At 52.6% G+C, this 14,935-nt stretch overlaps 1 protein-coding gene across 5 annotated transcripts in view; it reads right to left on the bottom strand.

The window, feature by feature from the left end:
* The window catches only part of Ralgds (ral guanine nucleotide dissociation stimulator), a 38,096-nt gene that overhangs the window by 9,730 nt on the left and 13,431 nt on the right, over positions 1 to 14,935 (bottom strand). For 2 of the 5 annotated variants that reach the window (XM_051184980.1, XM_051184975.1), the window contains exons 2-5: positions 3,145 to 3,255; positions 1,534 to 1,727; positions 984 to 1,082; positions 95 to 288 (exon numbers count right to left, since the gene is read on the bottom strand). In XM_051184980.1, coding sequence (XP_051040937.1) covers positions 95 to 288; positions 984 to 1,082; positions 1,534 to 1,727; positions 3,145 to 3,255 — 598 coding nt within the window. Of the gene's footprint in view, positions 1 to 94; positions 289 to 983; positions 1,083 to 1,533; positions 1,728 to 3,144; positions 3,256 to 10,853; positions 11,148 to 14,935 lie in introns of those variants that run through there. The other 3 variants (XM_051184976.1, XM_051184979.1, XM_051184978.1) reach the window with 3 other exon arrangements.

The following is a 14,935-nucleotide window of genomic DNA, read 5'->3' as shown; positions in this document are numbered from 1 at the left end:
GGGCCAGTGCTGGCCCTGGAGCCTCTTTGTGGTGGGAACTAATACCGACCCCTCCTATCAGGTTCTGTGTAGCTTCCTTCCCCTGGCTTCTCACCCTCAGGCTCAGCCTCACTGGGCTCCAGGTCTTCCAGCTGGGCCAGAAGAAGGTGAGCTCGGCGCTCCAGGTCTGAGCCAGGCATGTTGAGTTGTACATAAGCCACCAGCTGCTTGAGGCAGGGAAAGTCCGGAGGTTGACAGAAATCCTCTGAGTATTGGTCCAGCCAGGTGCCCAGGATGGAGGAGATGGCACTGGGGACAGGCAACAGAGTCAGAGACATGACCTCTCCTCCCGCCCTCCCACAGCACCCCTGTGGTGTGCTTCCACCACAAGTCCCCTTTGGCTGTCCTGATCAAGGTAGGGCAAGTGACTAGACAGACGCTACAGAGAATCCCTATAGGAGAGTGCAAAGGTTCATCAATGAAATGGCAGTTCTCCAGGGTCTTTAGGGAAACACCCCTACTCCTGCCCAGATCTACTGGAATGCAAATGCAGGAAGGGCTTATCCTCCAACCTGGCATTCAAGGACCTTAACCAGTTGCTGGGACTAGCTTAGTACCTATTCTTTGTGAGCCAGGTGTGGGTTGTGTTTTCCTGAGGCACATGGTTTGTTCTTTGAACCCCTTGGGGACCAGCTAAATGACCATTACCAAGGAGTGAGGCTGCATGTCTATCAAGATAGGCTGTGCTAGGGAAGGATTCTCATAGTTGCTGGTTCTGAATGACACCCATATGTGTCACACACACACACACACACACACACACACACACACACACCCCTCCTTTCTGCTCCTTGAATGCTCAGTGTCCTCCTGAATTCTATCTTCCTCTTGCTGCAGGAGGAGCCTTAGACCTCAGCCCACCAGCAGGAACCAGAAGTGTGGGACCTATAGTTTGCTCAGCCCTTGTTCGACAAATCTCCCCTCTTGACCCAAAGCCCACTTACTTTCTGAGTTGGTCCTGTGGTCCACCGTCCTCACTGGAGTATGGGAGGATGCAGCCATATCTAGAGGAGGCCGTGAGGGCGTCACATCTACCGTACCTGCTTATGATGTCTAGTGTTACTGGCTGACTCCCTGATGGGAATGGAGCCCAGGGAGGCAGGGACTCTCTGCTCTTGTCACAGAGAAACGCCTGGCAACACGGCTACATACAGCAGATGTTTTACACACTCAGATACCTCATCAGACCTAGAGTCTCTCAATCAATTACCACAAGGCCTGTGTCTATCTAGGTCAAGGTCCCTCTATCCCTGCCCCATTTCTAAGTGGGGAACCATTTAGCCCAAGACTCAGGTGAAATGGCTTCTCCATGGAAGAAGGGATGGTCACATAAAAACCCGAGGGTTTTCCCGACAGCCCAGCCTGGGGTGGCACTGCCAGGGCCCAGATAATTTAGTCCAGACAATTGTCTATGACAATGTTTTCTGTCAAACTGGGGCTCACAGAGACCCAGCCAAGAGGAAGAATGCGCCTGGGTCTGGAGCTGGTGCTCACCTTTTGAAGAGCAGGTCTAGCACCTGCTGAGTGGTGGTGAAGGCTCTGTAGGTGCACAGGAAGACGGTGACATAGGAAAGGTCACTGCCCTGGAAGGCAGGCACCAGGTGCTCCACCAGCTTCTCCAGAGTGCCAGCCTTCACTGTGCGCACCTTGCAGGTCTCATAGAGGTTCGGGGCTGACTCGTTCTCACACTGGGTGAACAAAGGAAGAAAAACAGTCAGTGACAGTGTTGTGGTCTCAGGAGAGCTGGAGGCTGGAGCTTGGATCACCTCCTATACAGCCTCAGTACAATGTGGCCAAAGCTGGGAAAAAGAGGGTCTCTGGTAAAGGGTCTTGCATTTTTTTTTCCACTTTTTGTTTTGTTTTTTTAAAGACAGGGTTTCTCTGTGTAGCCTTGGCTGTCTTGGAACTCACTATTTAGACCAGCCTGGCCTCAAACTCACAGAAATCCACCTGCCTCTGCCACCTGAATGCTGGGATTAAAGGTGTGCGCCACCACCCAGCAAAGGCCTCAGATTTTAAATTAAAATTTAAGGTATAGAACCCTTCAGGGTAGTTTCTTAGATGAGTAACAACAATATCTAGCATAATCTGAGGGTGGGGGGGGGTTCCAACCAAAAAGCCCATCCTAGAGGTGGAAAAACTCTGGGCTTACTCCAGAGTCAGGGAGTTGGCCTATCAGGAGCTAGAACCATCCTCTGAGCAAACAGAAAAGACTCCTTTTGGGATCCAACAGCAATGACGGCCAACAGGTTTCTCTTTTGGAATATTATGTGGCTGGGTTAGACCCAGCTTCTTGGCTCAAGGAGCCCAGGAGACATGTTCTGAGACAGCAAGTTGTAGAAGTATATACATGCCTGCTAATCTTGTCAACTCCACACAGGCTAGAGTCATCTTAGATGAGGGAACCCCAATTGAGACAATGTCTCAGTAAGACTGTGCTGTAGACAAGCCTGTAGGACATTTTTTAAATTAGTGATTGATGTGGGAGGGCCCAGCCCATTGTGGGTGGTGTCATCACTGGGCTGATGGCCCTGGGTTCCATAAGAAAGCAGAGTGAGCAAGCCAATAAGAAGCAGCCCTCCATGGCCTCTGCATCAGCTCCTGTTGTCAGGTTCCTGACCTGTTTGAGTTGTCCTGCCGTCCTTCACAAATGGATGTAGAAGTGTAACCCAAATAAAATAAACCCTTTCCTCCCCAACTTGCTTTCAAGTCATGGTGTTTCTTCATAGCAATAGTAATCCTAACAAAGTCTGAAATTCTATTCCCTGAGAATAAAGGGCAACCCTACTATGTGAGAGTATTTGTAAGGCTAGGAGGACGTTGTAGGAGGACTGGCATCTGGGGACACGCAGCATTAAACCCAGCAAAATATTCCAGTATGCAGGGCCTTATGGGAAATGAGAAACAAAAATCAATGGTGTCACCTCTCACTTATAGGTAGGCAAATCATCAGGGCCTTTGTGTATGGGCTAGACTTTGGGCTGGGGGATGGGGGGAGGGAGGGAGAGTCAGCACAGAGTCCTGAGAGGGAATGGAGCCCTCAAACCAACAACCCTGGGAAGGAGTCTGGCAGGGTCACCCTCCAGGTGTCCTCTCTTTACTCACCCCTAGCCAGCGCTGGCCCTTTGTGGCTCCCTGGTGTAGCTGAACCTTGCGCAGGGAGATGGAGTAGATGACCCCGTTGATCAGCTCCTCCCCAATCTCCTGCGTAGAGCTCTGGAAAGACAGGGCCCAGAAGCCGGGCCAGGGCATCAGGGGTCTGATGCAGGTGAAAGGCACAGACAAGTGGCTCCTAGACCTCTAGTGTGAAGTAAATGGGGAGCCCAGGACTCCCCTTCCCACCAGGCTCCTGCCTAGTACTGGACTTCTCTACACTGTTCTCCCTCTAAAACAGGTGTTGTTATTTAGCCATTTCAGTGAAGGCTAACTGGAAGTTGAGACAGAAGTAACTGTTACGAGTCAAACTGTCTTGTGTATATGGCAGAGCCCCCATCCCAAAGTCCTAACATGGTCACAGGTGGCACTGGCCCTCAGAAAAACCTAGTCCCCAAAGCCCAAGGCCTGAGAGATGCCCTCATCTCTCTGTCCAGTCTGAGACTCCTGGCTGAAACAGCACCATCAGGCAGTTCTTCCTAGCCCAGCCCTGGAGTCAGCATCTTGGGTCTAGGGCAAGTGCAGACACAGGGCACATTCAAGGCTACTTCCTTCCCCTTCTGCTCATTGATGCTTCTGAGATCTCTTGGGCAACACGGGACTACCCAGCTGGCTGTTCCTCCTCACGTGAGTGGGGAACAGCAACAATGCCAGGGGTTCCAGAGAACCCCAAATCATGAGGTCCTGTTGAGAAAGAAGGGGTCATGTGGCCACTTCTCAGAGTCCAAAGCAGAAAGGAAATACGCTTCCCCTGAAACCGCAGTATCTATCTGATTCCCGCCATCTGGGGAAGGGCTATACCTGGGGTGGAGGGTAAAGAAACCAACCTCAGAGCTCAGAGAGGGGCCAGTAGGTATGAGCCTAGCCCAGGGCCACTGCCCCCACAAGGATCACCCTGAGGCCCAGAGAACTCTAGTCAAAGTGCTTACCTACCTGGAACCCACTGCAGACCCTTCTGGGGGGGGGGCAGTGTGATGTGGGCTGTACCCCCGCTGTCATGTCTGCTATCTGCCCTTACAAGGCTCCAGGAGGCTTGGAAACAACCTTTGGAAGCCCACTTCTGTCCTCCCACTCTGAGCTTTGAACCAAGGAAAAAGCTGTGGCCACCACACTGGGATAATGATCATCTGTCTGCCTTGTCTGGAGACAAGGCTAGGCCTATTTCCTGGAAGTCAATAGGCACCAAGAGGGCTTATGCACCCTAAGCAATACTAGCCCACAGGCTGGGGAACTTCCCCAGTGGCAATGACATCAGCTCATCCCTGGCCTGAATCTAGACAGTCCTTCAGAACAGATAAAGGAGACCATGGCCCTGAACAGCCCACTGTGCCTCCTCAGAGGTCCTTGGAAGTCTTCCTTTCCTAAGGAGTTTGGCCACATCTGGTACCAGTGTCCTAGACACCCAAGTGATCAGCAGCAGGGACTCGGGGTCTTACACATGAACTTCCCTCTCCCACCACACAACACTGGATTTCAGCCTGAGGTACCCAGCACAGTGCCAGTTTGCAACAGGTTTTTTTATTGGTGTTCATTGTGGGACAGAAATGTGCCCTGCCTGGCCTGGCAAACTCACAGGAGGGGCTGAATGTAAGCAGTGCAGCACTAACCCTGAGCAGGGCTCAAAAGCAAGCCCTTTCTCAGCCCTGGGCTTCGGCTGACAGCCCAGCAGCTGGCCTGGGCCCTGTGGGAGTGTCATATGAGTCCTGCACCCTTCCCCCATCTGAGGGGGGGCATTCTGCCAGCTGGGTAGGGGGGTGCTGACAGGCACTAAGAGCCATGCAGGCCTTCCTCTGGGGAGTCAGCACCCTGTCACACAAATGGGAACTGCCCCACGACTCCATTTCCTTCAAGCAACCACAGCAGAAGCAAACCAGACCACCCTACAATGCCGAGTGTGGGCACATTTGCACCAGATATGCAGAGAAGATGGAGATGCCCCAGGCATGGCTAGAAAGCAGCAGAGAAGAGCGGCCCCCTCCCAAGAGTCTGCTCTCCAGGTCCCTCTGAGGCTAGAAGGGCAGGGACATGTAACCTAAGACCACCTTGGACTACCTTTGTAGCACACAGCCCATGTGGGTAGTAAGTACCATGCTCCCTGGAAACGCAAGCAGACCAGGGAAAAGAGGGGGTAGGCCACCTAGTAAACAGCTGATACAGCAAAAGTGTCTGCTTGCTCGTCTGCCTGGGGCAGGCATCCAGGATGCCTCTGAATGCCAAAGGAGGAATGCCACATGGTTGGCTGTGTCCTTAGGGAGGATCATCCCCTCCCCCAACTACGGCATGTGCAAGGCCACCAAGGGCCCTGGGATGAGGTTGGCAGCTGTGTCTAACACACTTGGGTCAGTTACTTGGGGATGACAATGTCCCTGGGGATCCTGTGAACAAGTCTTCCCCTCATCCCCAGCACTGTCTCTTGAGCACAGGCCAGAGCTCCCAGAACGAGGAGAGAAAATATGACCTGGGTGGTATCACCTGATTAATGTTCTCAGGCCAGCAGGGTGTATGTCCTCAGCTGCAGGCCAAGCCCAGAACAGTAAGTAGCAAGGGGCCCAATGGGGACTCCAGGCCTGTCATCTCTCCCTGTAGAGCACTGGATGGTGGTGGTGGAAGTGTCCAGTCAGACACTGGCTCTTTCTGTTTCAGGAGGCCTTGGCAGATGTGGTAGATTTCAGAGCACAGCACCACAGTTTCTACATTGTGCAGGGGCTCATGTGGTGCAGGTGGACTCTAAACCTTGAGGGTGACTTCTAAACCTGCCTGTACTATTACTCAGTGCCACTAAGTCACTAGGTCACCATAGCAGGCCCCTTGCAGATACTCTACAGCTCTGGACACACAGAGCCCACAAGACCAGACCCATGTACCATATTTCAGGAAGGGTCTCAACTCCCAGCTTGGCTCAGTGTCCTAGCCATAGCTAAGAGAGCAGCAACAGATAACAAGTAACAGGGTCGGGCTGCAGATGAGTAAGGGTAGCAGACAACACCTGGTATACTGCAAGAGCTGATGACATATGAGAGCCAAAACTGTCAGAGGCCCACCTGGGAGTACTGGGCCCAAATGGCAGCTCACCCAAGAGTTCTGGACCTTGAATGGAGCTTCCAGAAGAGGGAGGGAGCAGTCTGCACACTGTTTACCAACCTCAGGTTGCTCCTCTCCACAATGGAGAAGTACACTTCCCATTTCAGAGGTGGAAACCAGGGCCCAAGGAGGGGCCAAAGAGACAGTGTCCAGGACTCCTCAAGCCCAGGCCCTGGTTTGGTACTTAGACCATGAGCCCCCAGTAGAAAATGGAAAATGAAAGTGCCAAGCATTAGAGTCCTCTATCCAAGCTCCAGCACTGGGTGGACATCGTAGATGCTAAAGCCTCATGGTAGCCCTAGGTAATTCCCAAGCCCACAGAGGTAGCCTCGGCTGGAACTATCTAAGGTGCCTGGTTGCCATGGCAGCAAAGGAGCACCAAGACCTCAGCAAGTAAAATCTTGGGCTCAGTCTGTACATAGCTTTCACAGAATAAGATTCAGGTCCCAGGAACCCTTTCTGTCAGCCTGAGTCCAGCTATTGGCCAGATTAGCATTTTAGGAAAGAAAACGGAGCTCAAATGGGGGAGGCAATACCCATCCCTTTAGCCCAGTAAACCCACAACTTGTTCACCCAGTCCTGCTGTCCATTTGCAACTGGCTCTTATAAAATGGCCACCATTAAGCAGGCCTGGGAGGGGGCATGGCCTGGTCCTCCCAAGGCATAAGGCAGGTCCAGTAAAGGGTCAGACCACTGACCAGGACCATGCCATCCAGCTTACTCAGGCATTTCTTGTACCAGGTCCTTTGTATGCTTTGTGTGACTCTCCCAGTATGCTGCCTAGCAGATGAGGGCACAGCCAGGGTAGGGCCAGGTAGAGGCTCACTCAGGTAGAGCCACCAAATAGCAGCCGGAACAAGGATTTGGTCCCTGGCCTGGAGGAACACACCTAGAGTTGGTTGCTGCTTCTACCAAAGGCCCAATACCAGGGCAGGATCCAGCCTTGGTCACACAGATGAAGGACAGGGGCTGGAGACAGACTTCCTCAGGCTACACAGAAAGTAGGAAAGTAGCCAGGCCAGCGGTTTCACACCTGCACCTCTGAGCAAAGGCTTAAGGACATGTCCTGGGGGAAAATGCCTGTGATGCTATGCTGAGGCCAGCTGCAAGTGCCAGGCCACATGTCCCAGGAGCCCAGAGCCCAGACATTCAGAACGCTTGGGCTTAGTCACCTGGTCAGAAAAACTAGCTGTGGCCACTGCCAGGCTCTGTAGACTGCACTTGTCATGCTGTTGGTCTCACTTGGTCCATTCCAGAACTCAAAGAGTAATTAGCAATATGCCCATTTTACAGACGAAGAAACTCTGGGGCTCAGAGTTCCTTCCCCATAGAGCTAGGCTATGCACCTCTGGGTTCAAAAGGACAGAACACCTGCAGGTGTGACTGTAGGACAACAGTGGCAGGCAAAGGCATCAAAGGAGAGGAGACTGCCAACAAAATACCCATGGCCCAGTAGTTCTGGTCCCTGTGCCCTGCTCACTGAGTAGCCCTCAGGCTGTCCTATCTGCAGAGAACTGAGTGTGTCTGGGCCTCAGCTTCTGTATTAGGAAGCAAACAATCTCAATCTCTCACTGAGCTATGGGGACTGCCTTCCTAGGGTACACCCTGATAACACAGAACTTGTGAACACATCCAAAGTCCAATCCCAGGGCAGGTGTCAAACTGAGACCCTTAGGAGTGTAGCCTTCTGGATCCCCCTCCACAATCAAGGGCCTGAAAACTGTCTGGCCACCTCACTGAGAGTCAGCCTATTCTTGCCCTGCTAGAATCCGGTTCCTCCTGCTCCAGAGCTGCCCTGAGGCTCCCAGGACATGGGCCAGCAGGTCTCTCTCTATGTCCCAGACTGGAGACAGAGGACCAGTACCAGCCATCCGGGCCTCCTCAATCTCTTCCTCTGTGCCCCTGAGTAAAGCAACAGTGGGACAACGGGGTCCCAGAGGCCTAGCAGTGATGGCCAGAGCCTTCATGAACACAGCAGACCCTAAAGTTCTTGGAGGCTGCCCTTTTAGAGTCAGCCAGGAAGTCCCTCTGAAAGATTATCTTGTGTACACACACACACACACACACACACACACACACACACACACACACACACACAGCCTTCTATGTCTCTGGGTCTCCAGTGTCAAGGGAACAAAGGAACCTTGGGATAAGCTAAAAGCTGCACACAGTGTGATCAAGAGACCAGACAGCCCAGAGGGAGAAGTCCCCGCTTCACTATGACCAACCCACACAGCCATCAGGCCTCACAGGCCAGCTGTCAAGGTGAGAAGCTAGCCTGGCCTCTGGCTCTGCAGTTGACCAGCTTATTGACTCTGTGCAATCTAATTAGCTGTTTTATCAGTCAAACGCACTATTAATAGCCCTGACCCCCTTCTCAAAGGACAAAATGCATACAAATTATTTAGCTTAGGCTTTTCCACCAAGCCCTAGGCCATTAGCTTCTATGTTAAGCTCCCAGTTCCCCTGTCCCCAGGGACTCCAAATGTGAGGTACTTTCACCTTCCCCTGGATTCTAACTAAATATGCTTTCCCATCACTCACCACACCAGGGCCACTCTCCACCCCCCAGCTTCTGCTGGCTTCTACTGTCCACTAGCTATCTACCTTGTCCTGCCTTCCAGGTTTTACAGGCAGCAGGCACTCCACCCCCAAATCCAGGGAACAAGGCTTGTGCTGAAGTCCTGTCTGCCACCCTTCCTGACAGTACATTTATCTAGGTCAGGGACTTCACCTCTCTGCCCTCCAGCCTCTTAGCAGATGGCACTGGCATCTAAACTGGAGAAGAACACAGTACTGGTGCCTGCTGCCTGTTAATGCCACAGATCCACAAATCGCTCTTGCCAGGTTGAAGCTGAAGCCTGCCTGTCACAGGAACATAGACCTCATGTCCTCCAAAAACACAGACTGGGCCTGGTCAAGCTAGGTCAGTGGGGGTTTGACTTAGAGCTGAGATGGTAGGCAGATGCCCAGATGTGTGAGGACATCTGGCAACCCCAGGGCTGATGGAAACACTGACGGAAAAGGAAAGGCAGAGACAGTTTGGTGTTTTCCAGAGAATGCAGGGATCTCAAGCCAGTCAGCTTCTTTTCTGGACCTGGGACTGCCATCAGGAAATCAGCCCCAGGATGGGGATGGGAGGGAATTATTGGCAAAACAGACAGGGACTTCCCTGCCCCCTCCCCCAGGCAAATGCTAAATGGTCATTGTGTTCAGTTTCCGGCTGCGGCCTCCTCTCCTGCCAGGACCCTGGTTTTCTAGCTCTAGCCAGAAGCTGTCCCTCTGATTTCTAAACAGTGATGGGTCTGCATGACAGCACAGAGGCCTGGAGAGGGAGGGCAGAGTAGGCATCTACAGCAGCAACCTGTGCAGGGTAGAACCTTCCACCCTGCCTCTCCAGACAGTTCTAAGGGGTATAGACGTCGGACAGAGCCAGAGAGAAGCCCAAGTCCCCCTCCATGAGTGATCAGGCCAGACCCTTCCAGCACACAAAGCCAGAGGCTCTGCCAGACATAATGAAAGCCAGATGAGTGCAGGGCTGGTGGCAGGCCGCCCACCACCATGCTCCCTGGAGTCTGCCCCCGCCCCCCCCCCAGCCGCCATGAGGATGAGACCACTGGGCAAATGAGATGCCTGGCTTGGACACCTGCCAAGCTTGGAGGGCCTCCCTGGCCTGGGGGTTCCCTGACCAAAAGTTCCCAAGTTGGGCACAGAAGTATGCTTTGTCCAGGCCTTCTCTAAGAGCAGGATTCAGGACTGCCTCAGGATTCCACTACCTCTGGGGCATGGTGGCAGGTGCACACGAAGGTAGAAGGCAGAGGCCCTGCCCAGGGCACACTAGAAACAAGCTCCTACCCTGACCCATTACTCCCACCTCCTGTCATACATAAAAGCAAATGGTCTCCCTTCTCTGAATCTACCCAAACTCTTACAAAGTCAAGGTGTCGGCACTTTTTCTAATCAGGCAGAAATGAATCACAGGTCACAGTGAAGCCCTGTCCTCTCACTGCCTAGACACCTGGTTCGACAAGTTAGAGCTCAATCTCCATCCCCACTCCCCTTCCTTCCACTGCCCCCTCTGAGCAGCCTTGATGTTCCCAGATCATTAGACCTATGCATGTCTAACTCAGTGATGGCTATCCAGAGGCCCCAGCAATCCCACTCACCTCTAGGACTGTACCAACCCAACCCAACCATTTGCTGGTTCCACTGTATTGTGTGGCCTCCTTGTGTCTGCAAGCCCCATTAAATGAGGCCAGGCCCTTGTGGTTGGAGCATTCACGCACCAGGGACGTTAAATAGAGACAGTGCAGAGAGGCTTAAAGGTCAGCTTGATTGCAGGGATTGGGACCATCACACTTGGGATGGGTAGGAGCAGGCACTGGGATGAATTGAGGGGGACACGGAAATCCAGCTCTGGCCCCTAACTACTTGTTCAGAGTGTGCTGTAAGCTGTGATGCCCAACTTGCTGCCCCAGGGCTGGAGCAGCAGGGAGATTTCTGCGGAAGGAACCCCACCCCCACCCAAATCTGCAAAGTATATTGGGCCCCGATCCATACCCCAACCCTCGCTCACCCACCTCCAGGCGCGGCAGATCCGGGTCTAGCTGAGTGAAACTGTGCAACACCACCGGACAGCTGTCCTGGACGCCCACCTCCAAGCGCACAGCGTCCCACACGCTGCGGCTGCGCCGGGAGCCGGGAAACAACGGCTCGGCGCCCCCTACGGGCCCAGCCGCCTCGGCCCACATACGCTGCACCATGGACGGCTCGCGGCGGCGCAGGCAGCCGGTGGGCCGCGAGACCCGGGGCAGCGCGGGCGCAGGGCCAGCCCAGCGCGGCTCCGCGCTGCCTGCGCTCTGCGCCCGGTGCCCGCCGCCCGCTGCCCGGCCCCTCTGATGTCAGCAGGGGGCGGGGCCCCTCAGAAGGGGTGTGGCCTCCGAGGGGCGTGTCATCGTCAGCCTCTCAGTTTCAGGTCCAGTGGATACCACGTGCACGTGCAGTCTGAGCGTCTGAGTGTTGTATGGGTGTGCCGGTGATGCTGTTTTGCTGAAGTCAGAACTGGAATCCCCAATTCTAGTTGCCACACCCCCTAGCCTTGTAGCCTCAGCTTCTTCAACTGGAAAGTATGGGTAATGAAAATTACGTCCTCCAAGAGTGTTACCCAGAGGATGTCATGAGGTCACTGGCTATGTGCTCATATGGCAGAGCACGGGGAAGGGTGACCCCGTTATTAATTGGACTGAGCGTTCTGGAGGGGGTTGGTGTCTGGCTCACTAGCCCCGGTGCCAGTCACCACAGACGTGCACAAACTAAATGGGACCTGCTCTGTAAAAGAAATGCTACCTCTCAGTGAAGTTGAATACTTTTTTTTTTTATTCCCAAGACAGGGTCTCTCTGTGTAGCCCTGGTTGTCCTGGGACCCACAGACATCCACTTGCTTCTAACTCTTGAGTGTCAGAACTAAAGGCGTGCATCACCACACTTGAATGAGGCTGTGTGCTTTTAAACAGCTTGTTTATTTTATGTGTACAGTTGTTTTTCATGCATGTGTGTACACTGCATGTGTGCCGGATGCCTGAGGGGAACAAAACAGGACATTGTGAGTTACCATATGGGTGGTGGTAATTGAACCCTGGTGCTCTGGAAGAGCAGTAAGTGCTCTTAAATCCTGGGCCACCTCTCCAGCCCCAAGGCTTAAATTTACTCTGAATTTTCAAAGTGTCCTAAAGTATTTTTATGAGCAGGCTCCAGTGATTAAGTATGATTCAAGAAAAAGATAGGCAGATTTGGCTTGGGGTGGAGATCCCCTGAGGCTGCTCAGAAGCCTCAGGGACCCTGCCTTGCCTCCAGGTGTGCTGGTCCATCACAGGAAGGCAGTGGCTTCCACTTTCTGTTTGGCTTCTCCCAAACCCCAGTCCTGGGCCAAGGACCAGGCACCAATTCAGCTTGGTTACCTGTCCCTGTTCTCTTCTGATCTCTCTCTGGCTCTCCCCCCTCCGTGTGTGTGTGTGTGTGTGTGTGTGTGTGTGTCCGTGTCCGTGTCCGTGTGTGTGTGTGTGTGTGTGTGTGTGTGTGTGTGTAATGGTTTCACTATGTAGCGCTGGCTGACCTGGAACTCCCAGGCTTGCCTTGAACTCAAAAGATCCACCTGCCTCAAGAGTGCTAGGAATAAAGGAATAAGCCACCACTGCCCAGCTTATCTTTTTCTAAGGGCAACTTCTTTCTGATATTTAGTTCTGAGGGTGTCAGGGAGGGGTAGTCTCAAGGAGGCTGGAGTTAATCACACTGCTGCCTCATGTGGCAGGTGGCCTGCCTTCTGTCTTGTTAATAGCATGTGATGGCCATTGGCAGAGAGGTGGAGATCCCATCATCTATTTAGCCCCCCTGGTTGTTGTTCACCTTTTTCACAAAGTTCCTTTCCTGTCTTGTTCTGCATTGCTGCATTTTCCCTCTTGAAAAGACTGTTCATGGATAACACACATACCGAAATACAGGCATACATATGTATAGGCAGAGACATGGCCACACAGACAAACATACAAATACACAGAAACCCTTATCTCCCATGGTCCAACCCAACCCCTTTCTTACTTTGACCCCCTTTCACCAAATTAAGCGTCCTGGTGTCCTTTGTGAAGAGAAGAAGGATGGCATACTACCCCTGGTGCCCTAGACCCGTGCAGGGCTCACGCCCTTAGCACCCTCCTCAGCACCAGCTCTGACTTTCTAGATGTTTCCCAGCAAGCAAAGCCCTCCCCATGGCCTCATTCATAAGCTTTCCCTCATGATCAGCTCCAAACTACAGGATAGATCCTTTACCAAGGGCAGGCCCCTCCTTAAAGAGGGGATAAGGACAGCATGTGACATGGCCCTGAAGAGTACAACACACAAAGTGAGCAGCCCACACCTAACCTGGCCATCATTTGGGGGAACAACAGGGGTCAGGACACACCAGGCAGACCACCAGCCAACCACCTACAGAAATATAGCTCGTGGGACAGGCAGACAGGCTTTTGTTTTTCCAACAGATATGAAAGGGAGATACACAAAAGAGATACCAGCCAGTGTGCGGGTTTGGCTCCCTCTTAACTGAGTGGGATGTGTTCTAAGATGCCCAGCAGGATCCTGAAATAAGGATAACAGTGAACTGTGTTTGATACCCCAATGATTGGTTCAGTGACCCAGACAGCCAAGTGGCTACAGTGGGCAGGTGTGGAGGTGAAAGGCTTGACTTCATTATGGTACTCAGAGCAGCAAGAAGTTTAATTTTTACTTCTAGATCTGTCCATTTAATATTTTCAGAGCAGGGTTGACCTCAGGTAACTGAAGAGTACTGGATATTGACAGCATTGAACATTGTCCTCCCATCCCCCACCCCCACCCCCTCAATTTACGAGACAGGGTCTCACTGCACAGCTCTGGCTGGCCTGGAATTCAAAGAGATCCACCTGCTTCTGCCTCCTGAGTGCTGGGATTAAAGGCATTTTGCTACCATGCCGGGCTGGACATGGACATGGTTTCTTAGCTGTCACTATGGTATAGCAGGTTACCATGGGAGTTGTGTGGCTGGATCCATGTACCTGGGATTTGTGGGTGAAATGACCTTGTTAAAGCTTCATGCCATTCTTTTCTACCTTGGAGTTACCTGGGATTTTCCATAACAAAAGTTAAAGGAACAAAAGGAATTTGGCTGGAGAAATACCTTATAAGGCTCCCAAGCAGCCACTGAGGGAAGGCCACGAGCTTTAAACCTGGTATATGTAGTGACCCTGGGATAGGTTTGGGCCATTTCCTATGTGCTTTACTCTGCCGAGTCACTCACATCATCCTTACAATAAAACAGGATGGAGATCCTGCTTTGGGCCAGGCTGTGGGCACCTGGGAAACTGAGTCCCGATGAGAAAGGCTGGGGCAGCCCCAGTGACCCTGGGTAAACTTGAAATGCAAGGGTCACATTAACCCTAACATTTGGAGTATTAGAGAACACTGCTCCCCTCTGCAAGTGAGGGTTACAAGGAACGAGTATCTCTCACCTTTCCTCCCGCCTTGCTCCCAGTCTTCCTGGAAATGCATCTGCCCCTTGCTGGGGGCACAGCCCCTCAAGAACAATGCTGACCTTCCACAGTCAAGTATCCCTCAAAGAGAAAGGCTTTGAACCGACAGTCGCAGAGCAGACTAGAAGCAAGCCAAGTGTAGCTCACATGTGTATTTTTTTTGGACCGAAAAGTGTTTTTAAACTTTTGAGCCAATGGTAAAAGGTCAGGTGATTTCACATAAAAATCCAAATTCTGGGCTGCTTCTCCTGTAGCTTTGGGTGACCCACTCACACCAGCTGTGTCCCCACGTGTGATCAGAGGCTCAGTGAGCAGCACCTGTGGCCTTAATTAGCCATGCACTCTGAGCTTGCCACAGACCCCTGGATACCATCCCTGATTTACAAGAAAGGTGTGTCCAGGCCAAATTGCTGTGGTCTCTTTTCCCCCTACTCCCACAGCATTCCTGATTCCCTGACAAATAAGCCTCTCCAAGTCCCCATCTGCACCCCATCCAGGGTCCCTGGAGTCTGGGCTTCCCCCAACAAGGACAAACATGAGTCCTCACCCCACTTTGGTAAGAACTGGACTTTCAGACCAGGCTGCCTCAGCACTGCCTCACAGGA

The sequence above is a fragment of the Phodopus roborovskii genome, unplaced genomic scaffold (assembly GCF_943737965.1).
Source record: "Phodopus roborovskii unplaced genomic scaffold, PHOROB, whole genome shotgun sequence".
In the NCBI taxonomy this organism is placed as follows: Eukaryota; Metazoa; Chordata; class Mammalia; order Rodentia; family Cricetidae; genus Phodopus; species Phodopus roborovskii.
This window is presented reverse-complemented; position numbering and strand designations above follow the sequence as displayed.